We start from the raw sequence: 23,233 nt of genomic DNA on the forward strand, positions 1-23,233 counted from the left end.
CCCACAAACCCACATCTAAAACCAGAACCCTTAGTCTTAGGGTTTAAACCACCTTTTCAAAAGAGTGGTCAATCTTGATTTCTAGGGAGCCCCCATAACCCCTGACAAGATGGTCAGTCATTGGCAGACAGATGCCTCCACAGAAGCCCCATGTCCAATTTCTCCTGCATCCCAAGCCAAAAGTGCCAAGAGACTGGAGGGAGGATTGGGATGGTATCTTTCAGAGCAGCGTTTCTCAATCTTGACTACATTAAGAAGTGTGGACTTCAATTCCCAGAATTCCCCAGCCAGCACTGGGTTTCAGAATAACAAATGGATCATAACATAAAACCCAGCTGGGTATCCTCCAGATATGTTGGATTATAATTCAAACCAAGTTGAGCTAATATGGATGCAGTGCTGGTTGGGGATGACGGGAGCATGATGTTGGAGCTCATGAAGACATCAGATTGCAGAAGGCTGGAACAAGCCTTTGTGAAAGGAGCCTCCATCTCACGGACTGGTTAAGTCTCCAACACCATATGCCACAAGACGATTTCCTTGCTGTAACTTGACTACCTCTATCGTAGAGATAACGTTAACAATTTTAAATGCTAAATTTGAATTTTTAAAATAACGCTTATACGCCCCAAACGTAAGTGACTGTTATTTTTAGTTTAGGAGTAATCCCACTATTTAATTTTGCTTAGCTTGGCTTTGTCTCGTTTTTCAAGGAGGGGGTAGCACGGCCTCGGTACTTTCAAAGAAGGAAAGCTCATTGGTTACCATGGCAACATTGCTTCCTGGTTAACGACGAGGCGGGGGGAGCGAAGAAGAAGCACTCTCCCTTGCCCGCCCGGAATTATAGACTATCGTCTATAGACGCTCTTTGCTCTCTCTAGCCGTGGGCGGGTAGATGGACGCCCGGGTGGGAGGGAAGGAGGGAGCAGTTAATGATCCTCACATGAGAGGGAGCTCCAGTGAGACCGCCTCTCGCTCACCGTAATTGGGGGAGGCCGCCGGCAGAGCCGAGCGATACAATTGATTGGTTCAGGGAGTGCTCGGGCCATGCGCACTAAGTGGGCCTGGCGCTGGACTGGGGCTGGGGTGGGGAGGACCCTTCAGGGCTCTTAAAGGGCCAGGAGGAGGGAAGGCGGCTGCTGCAGCTACAAGATGGTAAGTTCATGGGTTCGCTTGCCGCGGAATCGCATTTTGTTTTTAGCGTTTGGGTCTTCGTTATTCTTTTTTCCGTCCTCCCCGCGATTATTTATGCTCTAAGGAAATAGCCCCCTCCCAGCGATAAAGTGGAGAGTGAGATTTTTTCCCCCTACGGCAACAAATTTAGATAAATTGAGTGGAGTGAGCTTGTTCGTTAGAAGGAGAATGATACACCGTAGCTTGTAAACAACGTTCGGGTTCCTAAAAGCTTTGCCTAAATATTCGAAAAGGTTAAAGCTATGACTTCCTGTGACGGGGATAATCCGCTGCTCTTCGGATTGATGCTCGTTTTGATGAAATTATCTCCAATTTCACGTCTGAAGGGGGGTAGTCTAGAATTGCTATTCTCTGCCGCCTCCGCAAAGAAAAATCAGTGTTTTCTTGCAAAGGTGGGACTAAGCTGCACTCCTTCGGTTCCCATTTTGCAGCTCTCTAGCAGAAGAGCTCTTGATATTTCGTTTTCTTTCCGTCTGTGGTTTTTTTTCCCCCTCCTGTTCTCCCATCACCAAAATAACTGGCTAGGATTTGGGATCCAGCGCATCTGAGAGAGACTACCTTGGGGAAAAAAGGGATATTCTTTCCTCTAGCTCAGTGTTTCTCAACCTCAGCAACTTTAAGAGGTGTGGACTTCAACTCCCAGAATTCCCCAGCCAGCATTTTCCCCTGGCTGGGGAATTCTGGGAGTTGAAGTCCACACCTCTTAAAGTTGCTGAGGTTGAGAAACACTGCTCTAGCCTCTGGGACAGGGGTCCCTAAACTCTTCAGCTCATTGACCCCTTCATGAAGTTTCAGATTGTTCATCAAGCCCGAAGTATTTAATAAATACTACTTTAACTAATAGTACTACTACTACTACTAATAATGGATAGTCCTATCAAGCCTTGGGGTCAATACTGACCACTTTGGGGAACCCTGCTCTAGGAAAAGCTCCTTCCAATACTGTAGATTCATGCTCACAGACAAGTATGTGCATTAAATTTAGCCACCCAGAGGTCCCCCCCCCCGTAGGAGAGAGATGGGCCATGAATAAATTTATAAAATAAATTTATAAAATAAATAAATAAAATTTCCACTTGCCATTCATTTCAAGATTTGATGGAAAAAGTGGAGATATGAGTGGCTTAAGTTCCAAGTGTGATCAAGGCACGTTTATGCTCCTGATACTGTAGTGTCCAGCATTAACTCTCATTGAGGAAAATGTACATGGGGTTCAACCTTTGTCCTTTAATAGGACCTGTTTCCTAAAGATTCCTGAAAGGAGAACGGTAATCTATAAGGACTGCTCTAGAATACTTGTGACTGCCTGATATAATCTGTGTTTATTTAGGGAAAAAATGCCATGATTTAAAGGGACCTCTTTTCAGTATGTACAGTATAGCTCTGAAAGGAGTTGGAGAAATCTGATGTTATGTGCATCTAACTGCTCCTTGTCAAGCAGGTGGCAACATCTAGCCAACCTTGACTGATTGGTTAGTTCTTGGATGAGAAACTACCTGAAAATCCCAGGATGTTAGACTGGAAAATAGAATGAAAAAGGAAGTCTGGAAAAAGGAAGTAGCAAACCATTTCATGTTGCTACCACAAAAACCCCCCAATATGAACCAGTATCCATGAATTTGCCAGGAGTTAACTTGAAGAAGGCTTTATTATTTTACTAATACTCCTTAGCTGTCCTGAGAAACAAAATTTGAAGAACAATCATCTTTTTCTTATCTGTGTTAAACCATATCCCTGAATATACTAGTTATTTTCATTTGTAAAATTAATGGTATTGCTGCTGATTATTCTGGTCCCCAAAGTGTAGTCATTTTCCATCTATGGCCATTGTTGACAGATAGATTGCCCTAATGGCTTGTGTGCTTGTGAGGAGAGATTGGTCTAAATGGCCTTGGGCCTCCTCATTGCTTTTCTTTCTCTCCAAATCCATTCCCTTGTGCTGTTACAACCTTCTAAATTCCTAACTGCAAATATTGCTTAATATTGAAGAATTTGACTTATCACTTTGTGTGCTCAGAAGCTGTTGGTGAAATTCTTTCTACTTAAATGAAAATGCAAGACTTTTGTGACCTCAAGCTGTGTATTTGTGAGAGATTTTAAGACTTAATATGCAGCATGAAGAAATGCAGTACGTGTCTGTATTTCCAAACCTAAACCAGATTTAGTCAGGAAATCATTCCCACCCCTATCTATGAATTATGTTCTCTGTAGCAATTTTTATTAGATGTTACGTTCCCTTAGAGAAATACTGTTTTTAGCACAGTATATATGATGCTTTAGAGGAACAGAAGTAAGATAAATAAAGAACAGTTTCTATCCAAAAGACTTTGCAATCTTAGTGGGAGAGGGGGAAAGGTCAGCAAGGTAATCTCTCTCTAATCCTGTGGCTTTTAAACTGGCTTCTGATGTAGCACAGGACTGATAGCAAATCTCTAGCCCAGTGTTTCTCAACCTTGGCAACTTTAAGATGTGTGGACTTAACTCCCAGAATTCCCCAGCCAGCCATGGCTAGCTGGGGAATTTTGGGAGTTGAAGTCCACTCATCTTAAAGTTGCCAAGGTTGAGAAACACTGCTCTAAACAGTGAGATACAGAAGATGAAGACTTCTGAATCCATTTTATTCTCTTTTTCCTTGGCAACAAGATTGGGATATACTGTTCTCCTGCTCAAGGACTCCATGCAGCCCCAGAACCTTCTGTTATGAGCAAATGTTTTTTGGATAGTTGATTTGCATATCATAACAAATGCATGAAAGACAATCTGTTCAGGAAACTCAGTTGTGGCTTTTCTGGCATAATGTAATTGTGTGCAATTTTAACTGCCAGGATATACTTTCATACAGCATTTATACATGGTGAGTGTTGTAAGTATACAGTAATGTGGATTGCAGATTGGATTTACGAGCAGGTGTTTTGTTTTTTAAATAAATGTTGTAATATTCTCTATTCTGATATATTTGTGTATTATAGAATAATGAATATCTGTTGAGAGTAATTTTTACCAGTTTTATTTATTTGATTTATTTATTATTCAAATTTAATTACCGCCCATCTCCCCCAAAAGAGGGACTCTGGGTGGTAATTAAAATTTTTCCTTAAATATGAACTCAGCTGAATCAGATTAACATCCTAGTCTAGCATCCTAGACCAACATATCCACACTGGACAACCAGGTACATATGGGGAATTCAAAGCTCAACATAAACACATGGACTCATGTTTTCTTAATATTGAAAATCATGCTGCCTTGGTAACTGGAAGTAATATATAGCTATTGTGAGTAATAACTACTATTTTCCATAAATTGTCTTATTCCCTTTTATAGCATTTAAATTGGGGCCTATTGCTATATTTACAAATTCTGTAGCTTAACTATGCATTTTGTGAAAGTTTACAGCCTTTCGTATTGGATATGGGAATCTCCAACCTATTCTATTGCAGAGAAAAACGGAATCTGGGATTGCTTAGCTGTGTGATTTAGTAATACTTAGTTATGTTGGTCCAGAAAGACTTGAGAATTGTCCTCCTTCCTGAGGTGCATCATCTGGCCTACTGCAATGCTAGGTTTGCAAAGTCCAGAAGTTGTTCCTGGCTGGGTTCACCTTGTACTAAGTGAGGGTTTGTTTAACCATAGGCTTCTGGTGAAACAATTACTACATTCACAGAACATTCTAAGCTAAAACCAAACTAACATTATGGCTATGTATAATGTGTGAACACAACCTAGAGCTACTTCTAGATTTTGTAGAATTAAATCACATTGAACTCAGTGGGATTTATTTCCTCAGAACTGTATTTAGCACTGCAGCCTATGTTGAACTCTAATAACAAGCTGTGTATTGGGAGATGTTGCCATAGTGGGAATAGTCAGTGGCAGCTATTGTCTAAACATGGAGCCCCCATCAAAATATAAGAAGGCAGAGAGGTCCAGAAAGCCTTACAGTCTGGAAAACAACCCAAGGGAGACAAAATGGGAAAGTGAGAGAAATGGAATCATGGTCAATCAAGAATATTTAGGTTTTTATAGTCATAGTAAGGTGAATTTCAGCTGGGTGTGAGGACAGTGCATTCTACTGCGTACTTCAGAAAAAGTAAATGAAGGATTTGAAGAATGAAAGAAAGGAACAAAAGAAGGAAAGAAAAGTAGCATAGTAGAGGCTTTTTGGATATCAGAGACCACAGGAAATTCCAAGTGGAATTATTTGAACAAGTTAGAAACTTTTCAACAGGCAAGGATGATGGAATTAGGTGGCCACAGGCAAGGAAACATTGGGATAGAGTATAACATATGGAGACTCTGAGTGGTTGCTGAACAATATTATCCGGCAAGCCCACAAGCATGGCCAGAGGTGAGGAATGCTGGAATTGATAGTTCAGCAACACCAAAAGGCCTTGTGTTCCCCATCCTGGAGTGTAGGAATAGAGTGTAGGAATAGAGATACAAGGGGCAAGACCACTGAGGGTTTTGAGGGAAGAAAAGGATAGTTTTCTTTATATCCTTCCCATAGTTGCAGTGAATTCATACTGTAGGCCTCCCACGGTTGCCTGAAGCTTGATTTTTTTGGCTGTTGTGCAGGAAAAGAAAGAAAGTAAAAGTGCGGAAAGCCAGGCTCCCTCACCTCAGAGCCCTCCAAGTGGGTGGAACTACGGCAACTCCCAGCAAGCCTCAACGTTAAATGCTTGCTATAAACCACTGTTTGCGAAAAGGATTTGGTAATGGGGTCTTGTAATCGTTTCCTGACGTTCTAGATATAATGGAACTAAACAGATCTGGAGGGCAGTGGACTAGGAAACTGCAACAGTTGTCCTCGTATTATAGAGTTATTGTACTATATTCTCATGATATATTTTCTCCTTCAAAATACTTGTTACAGTTTTTCTTTATATATGATATTGCCTGATTTTTCATATGCGTTGCATCTCCAGCAGTTGAGGATTGGAGTGATATATATGGCTGGAATAAAGAGTTCCTTTGTTCATCCATGCCTTTTCTTTTCTTCTTCCCTCCCCTCCCCTCATCTCTTCAGAGTGAATCCCTAGTGGTTTGCGATGTTGCTGAAGACCTTGTAGAGAAGCTGAGAAAGTTTCGTTTTCGCAAAGACACGAACAATGCAGCCATTATCAGTAAGCTGAAAGGCAGTGCTCACAAAACTTGTAAGGGTGGGGGGGAATACAGCCTCATGTTCTCTCCTCTGGCTGAAATTAACTTGGATTTTTGTTTCTGAATGTATATACACCAAATTTTAAAAAGCTGTTAAGTCTTTGAAGCAAATCTAGGAGCATTTTGCTGTACAAACATGTGTTGTTCAGTCAGTTTCTCATTTGCCCTATTTTGAGTTGGTTCATTGTGCAAAAAGAAAAAAATCCACATACAAATCCACATTTTCAATGTAGTATGTCCATTGGTTTAGCTGCGTTTGAATTACAGTCTGCGCTGCAAAATTCCAAAGAGTGCAGATTTTGGTGTGCAAGTAAGTTAATTGCGGTTGTCATCTGGCATCCAGTGGAGATATGGAATTTCTGTTGGCTTGAGGACCACACCAGCTTTATGCAACATGTCAAGGGCCACATTCCAAAGTTGGCCAGACTCAAAGCCTGTTTTCAGAGGGGCTTTCAGAAGGTTTAAGTAATGAAATGGCTGCTTTAAGCAAATATAAATGACATTGGATTACTGAAATGCACAAAACCCAAACCAAACAAACTATATAAATGCAGACACAATAACTTCTATTGGCTTTGTTTGAGGGCTGTAGTGTCTTTGATACAACATGCCAAGGGCCATACTCCAAATGTGGGTGGGGCCAGGACCTGTTATGTGGGTTTGGTATGTTTAAGGGAGAAATTGGTGCCTTGAATCTTTATAGGCTTTAACCAGTAAACAGTTCAATAAATCTTGGTCTCAATTTCCCTGGAAAAATGCTGGGAGCCACAGAATGAATGAGCGTGGGCCACATATAGTACTTTTTTGGTTTAATGTAATGTGTGAACTGCGCATGCTTGTGATAAAAGGCAGTGCAGCCTGATGACTATTAGGAAAGACCTTTTCTGATGGTCTTGTTGGTTATGCAGTTGGCGATGACTGTTAGTTCAGGTGAAAGAATAAGAACCAGTAAAAAAACAAAGCCATCTAAATGAATAAGAATATTTTTTTCCTCAGATAGCATAGCTTAAATTAACATTTTTTGTTTCCTTCTTTTTATTATATAGTGAAGATTGACAAAGAGAAACAGCTGGTGGTTCTGGATGAAGAACATGAGGTTTGTGGCTTGACATGTCTGAGTAGGAGGCAGAAGTAGCTTGTGGCTTTGCAAAGCTTAAATATATAAATATTTTGTTCTTGCTGAACATGGTGTCAATAGATAAAATATTTTATATCTATTTATCCATACATACGAAGAAAAACCCAAGAAAGAAGGAAAGCAAAAGGCAACAGTGATAGGGGGAGATATGCCCAATTAAATGTAAAATTCCAGAGGTTAGCCAGAAGAGATAAGGAATTATTTTTAAACAAGCAATGCGCGGAAGTGGAAGAAGACAATAGAATAGGAAGGACAAGAGACCTCTTCCAGAAAATTAGAAACATTGGAGGTAAATTCCAAGCAAAAATGGGTATGATCAAAAACAAAGATGGCAAGGACCTAACAGAAGAAGAAGAGATCAAGAAAAGGTGGCAAGAATATACAGAAGACCTGTATAGGAAGGATAACAATATCGGGGATAGCTTTGACGGTGTGGTCAGTGAGCTAGAGCCAGACATCCTGAAGAGTGAGGTTGAGTGGGCCTTAAGAAGCATTGCTAATAACAAGGCAACAGGAGACGACGGCATCCCAGCTGAACTGTTCAAAATCTTGCAAGATGATGCTGTCAAGGTAATGCATGCTATATGCCAGCAAATTTGGAAAACACAAGAATGGCCATCAGACTGGAAAAAATCAACTTATATCCCCATACCAAAAAAGGGAAACACTAAAGCATGTTCAAACTATCGAACAGTGGCACTCATTTCACATGCCAGTAAGGTAATGCTCAAGATCCTGCAAGGTAGACTTCTGCAGTTCATGGAGCGAGAATTGCCAGATGTACAAGCTGGGTTTAGAAAAGGCAGAGGAACTAGAGACCAAATTGCCAATATCCGCTGGATAATGAAAAAAGCCAGGGAGTTTCAGAAAAACATCTATTTCTGTTTTATTGACTATTCTAAAGCCTTCGACTGTGTGGACCATAACAAATTGTGGCAAGTTCTTAGTGGTATGGGGATACCAAGTCATCTTGTCTGCCTCCTGAAGAATCTGTATAACGACCAAGTAGCAACAGTAAGAACAGATCACGGAACAACAGACTGGTTTACGATTGGGAAAGGAGTACGGCAGGGCTGTATCCTCTCACCCTACCTATTCAACTTGTATGCAGAACACATCATGCGACAAGCTGGCCTTGAGGAATCCAAGGCTGGAGTTAAAATCTCTGGAAGAAACATTAACAATCTCAGATATGCAGATGATACCACTTTGATGGCTGAAAGCGAAGAGGAACTGAGGAGCCTTATGATGAAGGTGAAAGAAGAAAGTGCAAAAGCTGGTTTGCAGCTAAACCTCAAAAAAACCAAGATTATGGCAACCAGCTTGATTGATAACTGGCAAATAGAGGGAGAAAATGTAGAAGCAGTGAAAGACTTTGTATTCCTAGGTGCAAAGATTACTGCAGATGCTGACTGCAGTCAGGAAATCAGAAGACGCTTAATCCTTGGAAGAAGAGCAATGACAAATCTCGATAAAATAGTTAAGAGCAGAGACATCACACTGACAACAAAGGCCCGCATAGTTAAAGCAATGGTGTTCCCCGTAGTAACATATGGCTGCGAGAGCTGGACCATAAGGAAGGCTGAGCGAAGGAAGATCGATGCTTTTGAACTGTGGTGTTGGAGGAAAATTCTGAGAGTGCCTTGGACTGCACGAAGATCAAACCAGTCCATCCTCCAGGAAATAAAGCCAGACTGCTCACTTGAGGGAATGATATTAAAGGCCAAACTGAAATACTTTGGCCACATAATGAGAAGACAGGACACCCTGGAGAAGATGCTGATGCTCGGGAGAGTGGAGGGCAAAAGGAAGAGGGGCCGACCAAGGGCAAGGTGGATGGATGATATTCTAGAGGTGACGGACTCGTCCCTGAGGGAGCTGGGGGTGTTAACGACCGACAGGAAGCTCTGGCGTGGGCTGGTCCATGAAGTCACGAAGAGTCGGAAGCGACTAAACGAATAAACAACAACAAACGAAGAAAAACAAAGGATAGTCTTGTACTAAATTAAATAACAGGTCATAATAATCTGTTTTTAAGGACTGGTATTGGCTATAAATACTGTCTTAAAAATGAGTGAAGGCTGTAATGATGTATAGCCATCCTGGCTATAAGGTACATTGCTAAAATACTAGTTGTTGTTACTCTTACAGGGCATTTCTCCAGATGAACTAAAAGATGAACTTCCAGAAAGACAACCTCGATATCCTTTGTTAGTGATCAGAGTAATATTTTGGTACATAGAAATCAGTTTCTGCTGTCACAGTTGGTGCCTGATGCAGTCAGCTATGCTGTGCTTCTTGGCATAGAGGCTAGAGGTTAAAGAAGGTGTGCAGTTCTTTCTTAGAAACTCTCTTTGGTGTAAGTGTCCAGGAAGGAAGGGATTTGTAACAGAGGGAAGAGCTTTATTTCTATATTGGGCTCATACACAGCTCTAAGCCATGCTATAGTTTATTTGGTTTTAGCTTAGGGTGTATGTGAACCAAACCAGCTGTGGAATATTCCACAAACCACACTTAAGTTGCCTGGTTTCCTTACCTTAAGAAAACATTCATTGTTTATAGCTACAAGTACCAACATGATGATGGGCGAGTCTCTTACCCACTCTGCTTTATCTTCTCAAGTCCAGTTGGTAAGTTGAACTCTGGTGAACTGATGTGCAAACTCTTCCGTAGAAACAAAAAAGTGCTGGCTGCCATCCAAGATGAAAAGTGCTTAAGGATGTGTTAAAGGTTGAGTTTTGATTAGCCGGGGGAAGTTCATGTTGCTTGGCTTCTGAGTGCCATTATAAGGGCCTTTGTGTTGGATCAACAAATGCAGAAGATAAACAGTGTTGAAGCCCAGCTCAATAACAGTTGTTGGAAGAACAGGACAAGGAGTCTGGAGGCCAGCAAGTGACATAGTTATGAGAAAAGGGAGTGAAAACATGCAGAATGGCTGTAGACTTTCTTGGTAGCAGTTAATTTTGTTAGCTAATGGGGATGTAGTTATTTTCAGGCTCTCACCAAGACACTAGAAAACTTTTAAATGCTTCCTTAATGAAATTTGTAAAAACTTCAGCAATTATGCACTTTATTCTAAAGTGATTGGATGAATAACTTTTGACAGCCATTGGATTTTGAAATGTAACGGGAGGCCTCATTGCTTCATATTTTATATTTTATTTATTTTCTATCTCAGAGAGGACTGCAACATTGTGTGGTGGCACTTGACCCTTCACTCATGGTTTTTGTTTGTTTTGGTTTAGTATATTTTGTGAACCCAGTGGTTGTTGATTGTAAGTCATGGCTGATGGCTTAGTATTATGTGAGAACCTCTGTAGATAAAACAAATAATGGCTTAGCACCATTGGCATCTGCAGTGGGTCATGTAATGTCACATACACTATGATGTTATAGTGGAAATACAGTTTTGCATCATTTGTATGATGACATGATGCACATTCTGACTTAGGTTAGGTGCCTATGCTTAGCACAATGTGTGAACACTGAGCCTGCCTGTGTATGAATGTTAAGTGTTAGTATACCAAATTGTCTTAGTTGTTTAAGATATATTCTCTCATATCCTAAATTGCCATGTCTGCAGCATAGGGCTAATAATGGTCTGCTGTAATGTAAATAATAAGAATCACTCAGTAATGTGTGTAAACCTTTCAAATGCTTTTTAGAACGTTCTGCGGATGCTTATTACATGTTTCCAATCTGACAAGCTGGTATAGACTATGGAACATATGTTCTGTGTTTAATGCTTTTGGTGTATATGAATAGAATTGGCAGCTGGTGTCTTCAGTAAATATCTTTTTACTAGCATAGTGCTCAAAGAGAATAGTGAAGTAGGTAAACGATCAGATTTCATGTTCAGTATGTAAGCCTGTACAGCGCTAGGCAATCTGGTGCCTTCCTATAGCCCCAGCCAGCAAAAGTTTATGGAAGTCATAGTCCCAAACATCTACAGATCATGAAGTTGTGGATCCTGGTCTCTTTTATAATCATTTATTAAAACACCTATAGTATGCTTTTCAACCTTCAAGCACAGAAACACATAATCTTTAAGCAGAAATAAAAATGTCAACCCTTAAACTAATAAATTCTTAATCAACATTTCTTAAGTTTTAAACCCCTTGGCTAAGGGTGCTGCCACAGAAAAAGCTCTGTCCTAGTGCCCACCATGTAGGACTTGTAATAGGCTTTAGATAAAGACTGTAAAATCTAGGCATATTCGTAAGGCAGAAGGCAACCTGGCCTTTTCAATACTTTGACAAAGAACTACTGCTAGCTGAATCTCTCTTGGTGTGAAGAATGACCTAATTGAGCTTTCTCCAAGCTGATGTTCTGGAGATGTGTTGGAAAACTTCAATTCCCTTAGTTCGCAGCCAGCCTGTTGTGAGAATTGGTCTAAAACATCTGGAACTCATTGGTTGGTGAAGTTACGTTTTCTACAAAACACAAAGAGGCATGATCCCTAATTTTAAAGTGGCAATTAGGATAAGGAAAAGACTAGTGGTGTCTTTGGGTAGCTTCTTGCATGTGCAGTAAGGACTGACGACCAGTAGCCAAAGACACTGACTAATGTGGTTTTCTTTGTCTCTGCTTGCCTTCCTCCCTTTTCACAATTACAGGGTGTAAGCCTGAGCAACAGATGATGTATGCTGGCAGCAAAAATAAGTTAGTACAAACAGCAGAACTCACAAAGGTAAAACTGAAGCAAACCTTTAATGCATTTAGCATGAACTTGATGTATTCCCTCTTGCCCCAAAGCATCTGTCATTTCAAATACTGATATTCGCAGGATGTACGTAGTTTGGTACTTACCAAAATTCTGTCTCAAGAGAAAGCTGAACTTCATAACATCTACTGTAACCTTTCCAAAACTGCTATTCTCCAGGATGATTTCAAATGCAGTTCCATGTTCATTGGAGACTCAGCTGGTGAATATTTATTTTTAACTATGGGAATGATATTGTATTTGGCTTCCTATAGCCATGGGCGGCAGACAGTGGTCCCGGGATGCATATAGCCCAATGTGTAGTCCTTGGGGTGCCCTTTGAGCATAATTGTTGAAAACCAACAGCATAGTTTCTTATCAGTTTGAGGCAGTTGTAGCTTATCCCCTGAAATAAGCAAAATACCATGAAAAAGTTAAAAAAAAATCCTTCAACTTCTTTCCCAAACCCAAGTCTATCTATGTGGGTGTGATGGGCTTACCCAGTCTTAGTCCTCCAGCTCAGAGTGTTTTCTCCCAATGTTTTCTCCAAAATTGACTTCGTGACTCTAAAAACTAGTAGTTAAAATGACTGAAAATGAAAACTGAAGTTTCTTTCAGTGGTGCACGATGTCTCTGAAAGATGTATAGTCTTGCAATGCTTCTATTTCTGGTGGGAGAGGGAGAGTCTGAATTCAGATGGGTCATAGAAGTAGTTGGGAAGGGGCTTCCAACTTTCATGTTATGCCTGATTAAGAGGGACAGCTGAAGCTGACTGGTCCACAGTCATTGCAAGGAGAACCTGCCTTTTTACTTCCTGTGTTTCTGATTGTTCAGGTTTTCTTTTGCTGCTACAACTGTTGATATGCCTCTTCTTCTCTGGCCAGGCAGTGACGTTTCATACTGTCTTTAACAGAATGTTTTTGGACTCTCTTCTCTTGCCTGCCCAGTTTTTCCCCTTAGAAGATTTCTGATCCCCATATTCAATTGCCCTCCCTTGTATGAATGTAGAAGCTGCCTTGTGTTGGGCTAAGCAGTCTTACAGGATTTGGGATGTTCGCTTTACATCTTTCATTTTAATCAGTGTCTGAGCAAATAGTCCCAAGTGCCCAGTGAGTGGAGAGTATACATCTAGAGAGTAGAGAAGTCACAAAAATAACTAAAACTGCTGCATTCACCCTCCCTTTCCAGCCTTGTGTTGCTTCTTTTTCTGCTTCAGGAATCTGGGGGATCCAACAGGGCCTGGGTGGGCAACCTAGTGCATTCCATGTTTCTTGAGCTATAGCTCCTGCAAGAGGCTGATGCATGTCTGAAGTATCTTGAGGGAGCACCAGGTTACAATAAAGAACTGAGCAACTTGACACTGCACTTTCCATATAGTTGACCTTCCTCTTTTTTTTCATTCCTAACTGGTGAGCTTCAAGGGAAAGTCCTAGCCCTTTAACCACACATGAAACTTTGTATGACTAAATGTTTCCCATAATAATAATAAATACATCCCTACACATAAAAACCTGAAATGCTGGGGAGGAGGTTCTAACCTAGCTTTCTCCTTTATCTGCTGTCTTTCTCCAAGGAAGGAATAGAGGTCTATCCTGTAAGACTTACCTGCAACTGAAAATGTTCTGTCCTGGGCTCAAGTGTCCTGTTTCTGTGGGAACTAGGCCCTGAGATAGCACTGTATTTTGACCTGCTGATACACTGTTTTGAAGCCCCCAAACCAAATGGCAACATTTTAAAAAAAAAATCCAACTATAGCAGTTTCTAGGCCAAGGATAGATGATTGTGTGCTGGTCTTCTCAGCTCTAAGCCTCTCCTAGACAAATTTATCTGCATCAATAGTAGTAGATTTCTACATCAAAGTTAAATAGAAAATGTATTATGAAATCTATATGCTACTAAACTCTCCTGTTTGATACTTTGTAACCTTTAACTGGGCAAAACAGTGCATTGTAGGGCAACAATTTTTGAACCAGGAACCTCAAATGAGCTAACTTACAGAATGCATCCAAAATCTGGGACCCATGACTCCCATGGAATTGCAATTTGGCAAATTTTATAAAACATTTTATGACATAATACAAAATGTCATGAAACATTTCCTGTGGTCAACTCCTGATGTTTGGCTGTGCTATACAGTTCTATATGTATGATATGGGCTATTTTCAAGGCAGATACATCTCTCCCTGAATTTTTAAGAACTTTTCCAGTACATTAGAAGCTCTGCCATTGTTGAAGGCATTGAGGAATCTGGTAAGGATGACTGAAACGATGACTCAACTGTCATGGGTTGTCTAGTAATATCTGTTTCTTACCTCCTTTTGGCTGGATGACTTGTCTTTTTGGCTCAGCACATACAGCACGCTAAACCATAATGTAATTTGTTTGGGTTTGGCTTAGTGTGTTGTATCAGCATAGTCAGCTGTGGTTTATCCTTTTGACCATGTCTTGGTGCACTTGCTGAAGCTATTTTTGTTTTGGTTTTTTCCCCCCAGGTATTTGAAATCAGGAATACAGAAGATCTCACTGAGGAATGGCTTCAGGAGAAGCTTGGCTACTTCCACTAAAAGGAGGATTAAGCATTCCATCCGGTTCAAACTGGAACCAGACACGACTCCTGCTTTCTAAACCTACTAAGAACGCACTGTACTTACAGTTGCTTCCTGCCATGTTTGTATGTATGTACATATATATGTATATATTTGTCTGTGCAAAATTTATATACATGAGGGGAAGAAGCATCTCCTACTTAACCAAACTTTGCCCAGGATTATTCCTTCTAATTGTTTAAAAAGGAACAATTCTCTTCCTGCAGGGATAATTTTTTTTTTTTGGCACTCACATGATTAATATTTCTATCTGGTCTGATTCAGAACTGGTCATTGTTTACAGCTCTGGGGCAGAGTCTCCAAAGGGACACATAGTGCACTAGTTCTTGCTTGTATTAATAGGCTGTGTTAGGGGCGTACTCGGTCAAGTGGTTGGAAAACTCTCAGATTTTTTCCCCCTCTTCAGCTACAAGTGCATCTTGTTGTAGTAGACATTAATCATCAATAACTGGGCATAATAGTATGTGGAAATAACACTGAATCCAGTGGCATAAAAACTTTTGAATTGGGCCCAACATATTGTAGGACAGGTACTTACACTGTAGTATGGTTCCTAACTTCTCCAGAGGGGAGTTCTCTCTTAAGAAAAAATCCAATTATTTTGAATCTTGTATTTCTGCTTTGGGTCAAAGGTTTGACACTATTTTTGTGTGTGTAGAAGACAGCATTTTTACTAATCAAATAGAAAGTAGATTTAAAGCAACCTCTAAGGGCTTGGTAACATACTGTAGTGGACTTCCATTCCAAAAGTCTTTATATGTAGATCTATTAATATAAAAGTCTTGACTTTTCTGGGCTTTTTATGCAAGCACTTCTCAATCTGTGTGCCTTTTAAGAAAAAAAATCACAAATGATTGTAAGAAAGTCTTACACTGCCAGTTTTTTTAAATATTAAATTTGATACAGGTTAACTTTGTCTAAAAGAATCTTCCTGCCAGCATCTAGCAGCTTAATCTCTCTTTCCATTAACTTCAGCTGCAGGTGCATACCCTCTGATTTACAGTGCTATGATTTAAGGCAAAATGCCTGGCTAAAAAATAAAATTACAAGTCAATACATATTCTCAAGTTAATCAGCGTCCACCACAACCCTGCATTCTGCATCTTAATAGATAGGGCTGTGTGTGCCTTGATTCCCATGGGTGCAGGGCAGGAAAAACGTAATATATAGGATGCAGAATTTGGCTTCCTTGACTACCTTGGTTTCCTTTTTGTATTTTAAAAATATGTAGGCAATGCCTTCTCAGAAGCCAGAGGAATACCCACTGCAATGCATAGGGGAGAGTAGAGCCTTGGTGTCATGCTTAGCACCATGTGCTTCTCCTTAACTAGATCTTGACAACAACATATGCAGATCACAGAATCCCACCTTCCTTGATCATCGGCTTGAATTACCTAGCTGCAAAACCTGACTCTCCCTTTGATGGAGGGTATGCATGATCTTGCCTATAAACTGGCAATATAGGCTTTAGAGATAGATGGGGTGGGGGCTTTCCTATCTACTGTGGTTATGGTTTATCTAGGAACAAGATTCCCAAGAGTTGGGATGGCCAAATGCGAATTTTAGACAGTGATCTGACAAAGGAGCAGAAATATACGTTGTTCCCTAACGTGATAGCTAGTTGATCAAATTTTATATAAGTTTTCCTCAGCATGTTGCGCTGTACATGTATTATAACTGCAACATTCCAAAATCTCAACACATCCTAGGTCATCTAGTTGGGCAAAATTACAGATTCTGTATACTGAATCTGATGCCAATTGGCAGCAATGGGATCATAACTCCGGTAACGTGAATTCTGGGTGTTTGTGGGGTTTTCTTTCATCTTGTAAAATTAAAATGTGAACTTTCTTGGAAGCTTAGAAGTAATAGTTGGTAGGACCAATGAGATAAAATTGTAGTGCTAACAAGCTTTAGGATAGGGATTGCAAGTAGCCAGCTTTTATGTTGAGGGGAGGAAATATCTTCTAGGGCAGACATCTCCAACTATGCATCCTTCACATGTCTTTGGGTGAGAATACTCAATACTCAGCATTACAGAAGTGATGAAGATTGTAGTCTACCACATTTGGAGAGTACAGATTGGGGAAGGCTGTTCTCTGGAAAAAATTGGTAGCTGGATATTGTTCGTGAACTGTAAGCTGTTTTTCTCATGGCCAGGACGAAGGAAGAGGCAGTAGCCTTTCCATCTTTGTAGACCGATTCTTGTCCACTTTAGCAATATACAAAACCATGCACTGATTGGGTTGTGCCTTTTGGGTGTATGTGCATGTTGCCTAATTCTGCAAGCTGTTTACTTGCATAGCAACAGATAGAATTGGGCTGTTCATATTTAAAGAAGGTAGTTGATACTGATAGCAAAAACTGAGCCCTCTTAAAATACCATGTTGAGGCAAACCTTTATTAAATGACAGAGAGAGATATTGTTAGCTATCTTTTTTTTCTTTCTTCAGTGGCCGTCTTCTGTCTTTGTTAGTAGGAAAATATAATCTGTCTTGGGCATTTGTTTTTGTTTTATATAATTTTAAGCATATACACTCCCCATTCTCTTTGTGGCGTGGGAGAACCATCATGATAAATATACTTTGAAAAATTACATGAATAGCACAGGATTCTTTTTGTTAGAGATTAACCCTGCAAAAAAGTTTGCAAAAAGGCACACTCTAATGGTATTTCAGGTTTACTACTTGATAGGATTTATTAAAGAGATGTTCTGAAGCCACTCTGAGCTTCTTGGAGGAAGAATATTTTCTCTGCATTTACTCTATAAACAGCCATTTCTATGCAAGACTTTAACTGAAGTTCTAGTTTCTTGGGAGTTTGTGAAAGTGGCTATAAATATCTAAAATAAATCTTGTACTCTGAGAAAGTAAAAACCCAGATTTCATAGGGCGAATGCTGTATTGGAAGAATGAATTTTATACAGATAACCCTTCTCAAGAACCACGTCTGTTAATCCTGAGCATCTTGCAAGGGATCGGTTGCACTCTGGTTTAATTGTTCCATCTTGGGTAGCATTCCAATGAACTTGAGCTGTGTTAGCCCTAGAATATTAAAATAGTACAGATGCAGAGGTAGTTTTACATGGATTTTGGGATCAGATTTATTCTTTGACTGAAGAAGGATATACATAGACATCCTTTTTCATGTACCAAATATGTCTGAAGATTCTTTTGTGCTTATCTGCCTTCTCAACCACTCCTTTGTTAGTTTTTTTAAGCAGTGTTTTTCCTAGGAATTTTTTTCCTTAGGACATTTTTTCTTAGGAAAAGATGTATCCAAGTGACTGACCCTGTGCAGCCCCTCATCTAAGGTGAGAATCCCTGGATGCTTTTAATTTGGTGGTTTTTCCACCCCCTTTTACTAGAGCAGAGAGACTCAATCAGCTCAAGAAATGTACCCAGCTTTTTGTAAGACATACTCCAGAGGTTGGTGGAGTTAGGTTCTGTTTTGGATAGGTGTTGTCAGAGTTTTAAGAGGTAAACTGAGTACCTTAAGCACATGCAAAGTGTAAATCACCCATTTTGCCACTTAAAATCCTCCAGAAAGCAGAAAGGGGGGCAGGCTACTCAGTCTTGAAGGGCTCTGAGGGACATAAAAGGAATGCTGGTGTGTTGCATGCTGCTCCTGGACCATTCTTGTGCCCCTCTGATGTAGGGTAAAATGGAGGCTGAAGACAGTCTGGAAAATGAATAATCCTGTCAGAAGCATTTATAAATTGAAAAGTATTGTTAATATCCATGCAATTGTCTGAAAAGTTTGGCAAGAAAGGACATGTGGCTGAGAACTCCTTGGAATTACGTTTTGGTCAAAGTCAATGAAAGAAATTGCAGGCTTGATCTTAGGTTTAGAGATTGAGACTAAGCTTCACAGTTGTGGATGTTCTCTCTTCTTTTCTAAGCAATTATTTCTCCCCACCCTGTCCCGATCTTTCTTTCTTTGATGTCTTTTGGGGGGTATAATGTGAACCGTAGTTATTTGTAACTGGAACTCTTTTTGCAGTCTGGAAACCTTGGCATCTTGAGCTAAGGGGAGGGGTTTTTTTTCTTGCTCCTCCCTTTCCCCTCTATTTGGATCTTGAAGGAGCAACAAATGAAGAATTCTCACCAAAATATGTAGCTGTAACAATTCTTTGAAGTACTAACTTGTTTAAATCAAATCTTCTTATGGATGGTTTAATAAGCAAGTTGAACCTACTTGTAATAAGTAATAATACAATGGGATGCTAAACTTTTAGAAATGGTTCCATTTCCTGTCTGTTTCTAATAGTACTTCTCTTTCATCTCTTTTAGATGAGAGTTGTCAGTATTTCAAATCGGGACCAAATACTGGGGATCTGGCATGATTCTAAATATCGTAGCCTTAAAGCCTGGTTTTGAAATCTTTTTCTCCTTAAGCCTTTTCACATATTACAAATACATAATACAGGCTTGCTGTAGCATATAAACAGGAAGATCCAAGCAAACTGGAAGAATCACATGATTATGTGATTAATATTCACATGTTACAATTGTATGAATGAACTGTATTAATTTATTCCCTTTTTCTGTACAAGCTTGTTAGAACTTAAGAAATCACATCTTTACGCTTAATTGATAGTGCAGTATTCACTGGATAAAATGTGAAACTGGCATTTGTGAACTTTTCCTGCTTTCTCTTAATCAATATTGATCAGCCTTGGTGAAAACGTGTGTGATTTAATTTATACTTCTCTACTGTGACCCCTTCCAGATGTGTTGAGTGGTACCAGTTGATCTGAGTGAATAGACATGGCTTGTTATGTATATGGAAGAATGAATTTTCTAGCTGGTGGAAGGTTATGTTCTTGTGTGTAACATGTGAAAAGGCTTTCATAAGAGCACGCAGGGTTTAAAAAAATGAGAATCAGTCTACTAATAAAACTGGGTAGATTCCTAAAGTACTGGTAGTTGTGCACCAGCTTCGATGTTTGTATTGAAATCAGATGCATCAGTGCTGTATGAAACACCTTTTAGGGAAGTTAGCATCATTCAATTTGGTGTGCACATTGTAAATGTGCAAAGTTGCAAAGCTATTGAGAAAGGATAGCTGAAGCATGGAGGATAAAGGTATAACCAAGCCAATTAAAGCTCTGTTACCATCTCCTCCAGTTGCACCTGAAGAGCGTGTACTGTAGTATCTATAGTTTAGACTTTGCTTGGGCCAAATCTTCCTTTTGGGCCTTTGGCATAGAATTCTTCCTTGATAGTACTGGACCATCAACTGGCTCAATATCTGGTAGAATAACCTACCCCAGTAGGCATCCTCCAGATGTATCCAGACCATATGTCCCTGAATTTCCAACCAGTATACATGTGGAGGGTGCCAGGTTGGAGAAGGTTGATGTACCCCAGTTCCTGGAATATCAGTCTCTCTTAGCCAACCTGAAAAAGGCTGCAGATTAAACCCAGGACCACTCTCATTTCACTGCAGCTCAATTCCCTTCCCCAAATCTGCAAATTGTTGATGAGAATATTGGCCTCTTTATAAGAATATATGATCAAGTATTGACTTAATATAATTAAACATTTCTAATACCAAAAATGTATTCTGTATAAGACAACAGTAACAGTGTATTATCAAAAGGAAAATGCTTTTGTGCAAAGAAGGCATCTGAACCTTGAGCGACAACTACAGTATGTGCTTTTATTGTTCAGTGTGCTGACTGACTGAAGTTCTGACAGTTCTGTGAAACTATCCAGCTTGACAGGTGTTGCAATGTCTGTTTTTTTTAATGCTCTGCTTAATTGATTTTGCATGTTTTTTTAAACCATTTTTTCCTTTTTGTTTGGCAAAGCATGGAGCTTGTATTGGTATAAATGATCATACAATGTTAATAAAACCTGTCAGACTTCCTTGTTGTTACTTTTTCGCTTGCAATAGTCCTGGTTATATATCAGACTCATTTGCACATGCTCAGGAGAAATTTTTTGTTATTCAAGTTGCAGACACTGAGAACAGGCTTTTAAAGAAGTTCCAGGATAAATCAGACTCATCTGTTACTCAGATCTGGGGTGATACTGAATGTTTCCATTTATAGGTGACATATGCTGGGAGTTCAGGAATGGGAATGTCAGGTGTAGGGAGGCCTGTGCAATACACTGTGATGTATCTGGGATCTGCATTAACTAACTAATCCAGAAGTCTTGTGAGATACAGTGGCATGTTCTTTGTGAAAACTTAAGTTCAGTATGTTCTTCCACAGTGTGGAAAGATCTAGAAAATAAGCTTGTATTTCCAGAGAGTTGTGCTGTTCACCCAAATAAACGATTCTGTGCATCTTTGAGGGCTCCATCTCAAGAAACATATTGTAGAAATCCAGTACTTTTTTACTTACAGATGTAATTCATATCATGAAATTACTGGTCACTGGAAGTGGTCACCAACAAAGCTTTTAAGAAAGAGCAGATAAGTCCAAAAAAAACAAATGGGTCATTTATGATCTTCCTGGGACACTTGGGTGAACAGCACAATAAATAAGAAATGTGTGAGATCACCTCTAAAGTATTTTAAGTAATTCAGAAGGAGGTGCTTCCACCTGCATGCAAACCACTTTTTTTTCTCCACTGATCTTCAGATTTGCCATACCAGAAGCTGCTCTCAAAATAATGTGTGTGCTAGAGAGGAAGCACCACTGACTCAGGAAAAAAAAGAACAGATGGATTTTCCAGTGGGTAATCTAGTCTCTCTTCACCCTTAAAAAGTTCTATTTTTGGCAGGTGCCTGATAGGCTGATCCTATCTCAATTCCTCCTGTCCCACAAACCTTGTGTGATGGAAAATTGGTGGCACCTGTTGAATTTGGGTGAAGTAGTTTTGGGAAATTCCTAAACAAGCCAAGGGTGGAAATAAATTATTCTCTATTATTCCTTTCTTATTTATACAGCAGTAAGTGTTTTCCTCTGAAGATCAATGTTCCATTTTCATCTGCTGGCATTTATTTGATCCACTGACACGCTGCCCTATAGTACAAGATGTCTGGGATGCCATATACTTTAAAATTTAACCTTTCAAAAAAATATTGCTTGAAGCAAAGGACAAAATGCATTCCCACACAAAGATACCAACTGCCCTAGCAGCTGAATCTTACCAGGCATTGCCTGTCACTTTATAGACCACACCAAATATCCAATGAAGCTGAGGTCTCACAACATTTTTGCTGCTCTCTCCCCCACCTCATTTTTTAGCTGGGATTCCCAATGCAACAGCTGGGCCCCACAGTGCCAAGAGACATCTCCCTTAAGAGCTGTACAATTACTAAGCCATTCAGGCAATAAAGCTTTCTGTAAACTCTCAACTCATGGAGAAAATGAGTGGTCACTAAGAATTGGCACTGGCTTGATGGCAGATAATCAGTCACCACACCCCCATGCCCATTCAGAGGTCTTCCAATGGTTTCCCCACTGTCAAAATTGTAGGATAGCCCAAAATCCCTAACAAACATTATTCACATTCAGCTCTAACAAATGTTATTCACAAGCATAAGCTTTCATGAGCTACAGCTCATTCCATCAGACGCACTGAGCAGCTAAACGGATGTAGGATTTCAACTGGATGAGGGGGGGTGGGAAGGAGGGGAGAGGATGGTTATGCAGATTACATGCGAGACAGTTTAAAGGTTGCCGAGCCTTTGCAGTATCAAGAGATGCTGGTTAGGTAAGGAAACGCTAATTTAAAAAAATGGAGTCCATCCACAGCAAAACGATCTCACCTTTCCTACCCTGAATGTGGGGGTTATGGGAGTTCACACCCAAGCACCAAATTGGGGGAAAGAGAGAGTAAAAATAAAATGAAGATATAATGAATTGTCCAGATTAAAAAATGAATTCTGAAAAAAAAACATACTTCCACAAAAGCAACACTCTCATTTCATGTACTCAAGTCAATGATAAAATTAATTTTATATTTTTAAACAAAATTGAATTTTTAATTTAATCTAACCTTAAATGTACAAAAGGAGCGAACTTTAGTAACGACTCATCCAGGACTGCTATAAACCCATTCCTAATAAAGCATACTGAAGAACCCGGGCAAATTCCAACCCAAGCCCTTTTCCTGGGGTTGGAAAAAGGTTTCCAAATTGTAATCGTGCCCTCTTCCTAACGGTGCCGACTGCAGGTTGTAAACGCCCCTCCGTACAGGCGTGACATGCCTCCGGTGCTGAAGCCCATTCAGCTTCCACGTTCACCCGGACGCGACCCCGGCAAATAACGCCCTCCTCTCCATGCGTCCTCCTGCTACGCTGCTCTTCCGTGGAAGAGAACGCCGGGCGCGACTTCCATATTGCGGGCGTCACGCGTGAAACTCGCTTCCCGGGGGTGCGAGAAACAAACATCCCGGGGTGGGGATGGAGACACGTTGCAGTTCCACCGCCGTCCAGTAGTAGCTGCTGCGCTGCGCTCCTCCGGTCAGTGAA

General features: G+C 40.2%; 1 protein-coding gene across 1 annotated transcript; it reads left to right on the forward strand.

Moving 5' to 3' along the window:
* Positions 1 to 1,067: 1,067 nt before the first annotated feature.
* GMFB (glia maturation factor beta) lies at positions 1,068 to 20,673 on the forward strand. The gene is made up of 7 exons (XM_063290520.1): positions 1,068 to 1,155; positions 6,221 to 6,317; positions 7,401 to 7,450; positions 9,644 to 9,693; positions 10,040 to 10,122; positions 12,109 to 12,182; positions 14,687 to 20,673. Exons 1-7 carry the CDS (start codon positions 1,153 to 1,155, stop codon positions 14,756 to 14,758), a joined length of 429 nt encoding a protein of 142 aa, XP_063146590.1. The 5' UTR covers positions 1,068 to 1,152; the 3' UTR covers positions 14,759 to 20,673.
* The last annotated feature ends 2,560 nt before the right edge of the window (positions 20,674 to 23,233 follow it).

Source organism: Candoia aspera, chromosome 1, assembly GCF_035149785.1.
Source record: "Candoia aspera isolate rCanAsp1 chromosome 1, rCanAsp1.hap2, whole genome shotgun sequence".
NCBI classification, from domain to species: domain Eukaryota; kingdom Metazoa; phylum Chordata; class Lepidosauria; order Squamata; family Boidae; genus Candoia; species Candoia aspera.

Bases quoted from the DNA above. Each gene is read 5' to 3' on its own strand.
- GMFB (XM_063290520.1), top strand. The intron at 6,318-7,400 runs GTAAGCTGAAAG...TTTATTATATAG, and splicing joins GAACAATGCAGCCATTATCA to TGAAGATTGACAAAGAGAAA. The intron at 12,183-14,686 runs GTAAAACTGAAG...TTTTCCCCCCAG, and splicing joins AAACAGCAGAACTCACAAAG to GTATTTGAAATCAGGAATAC.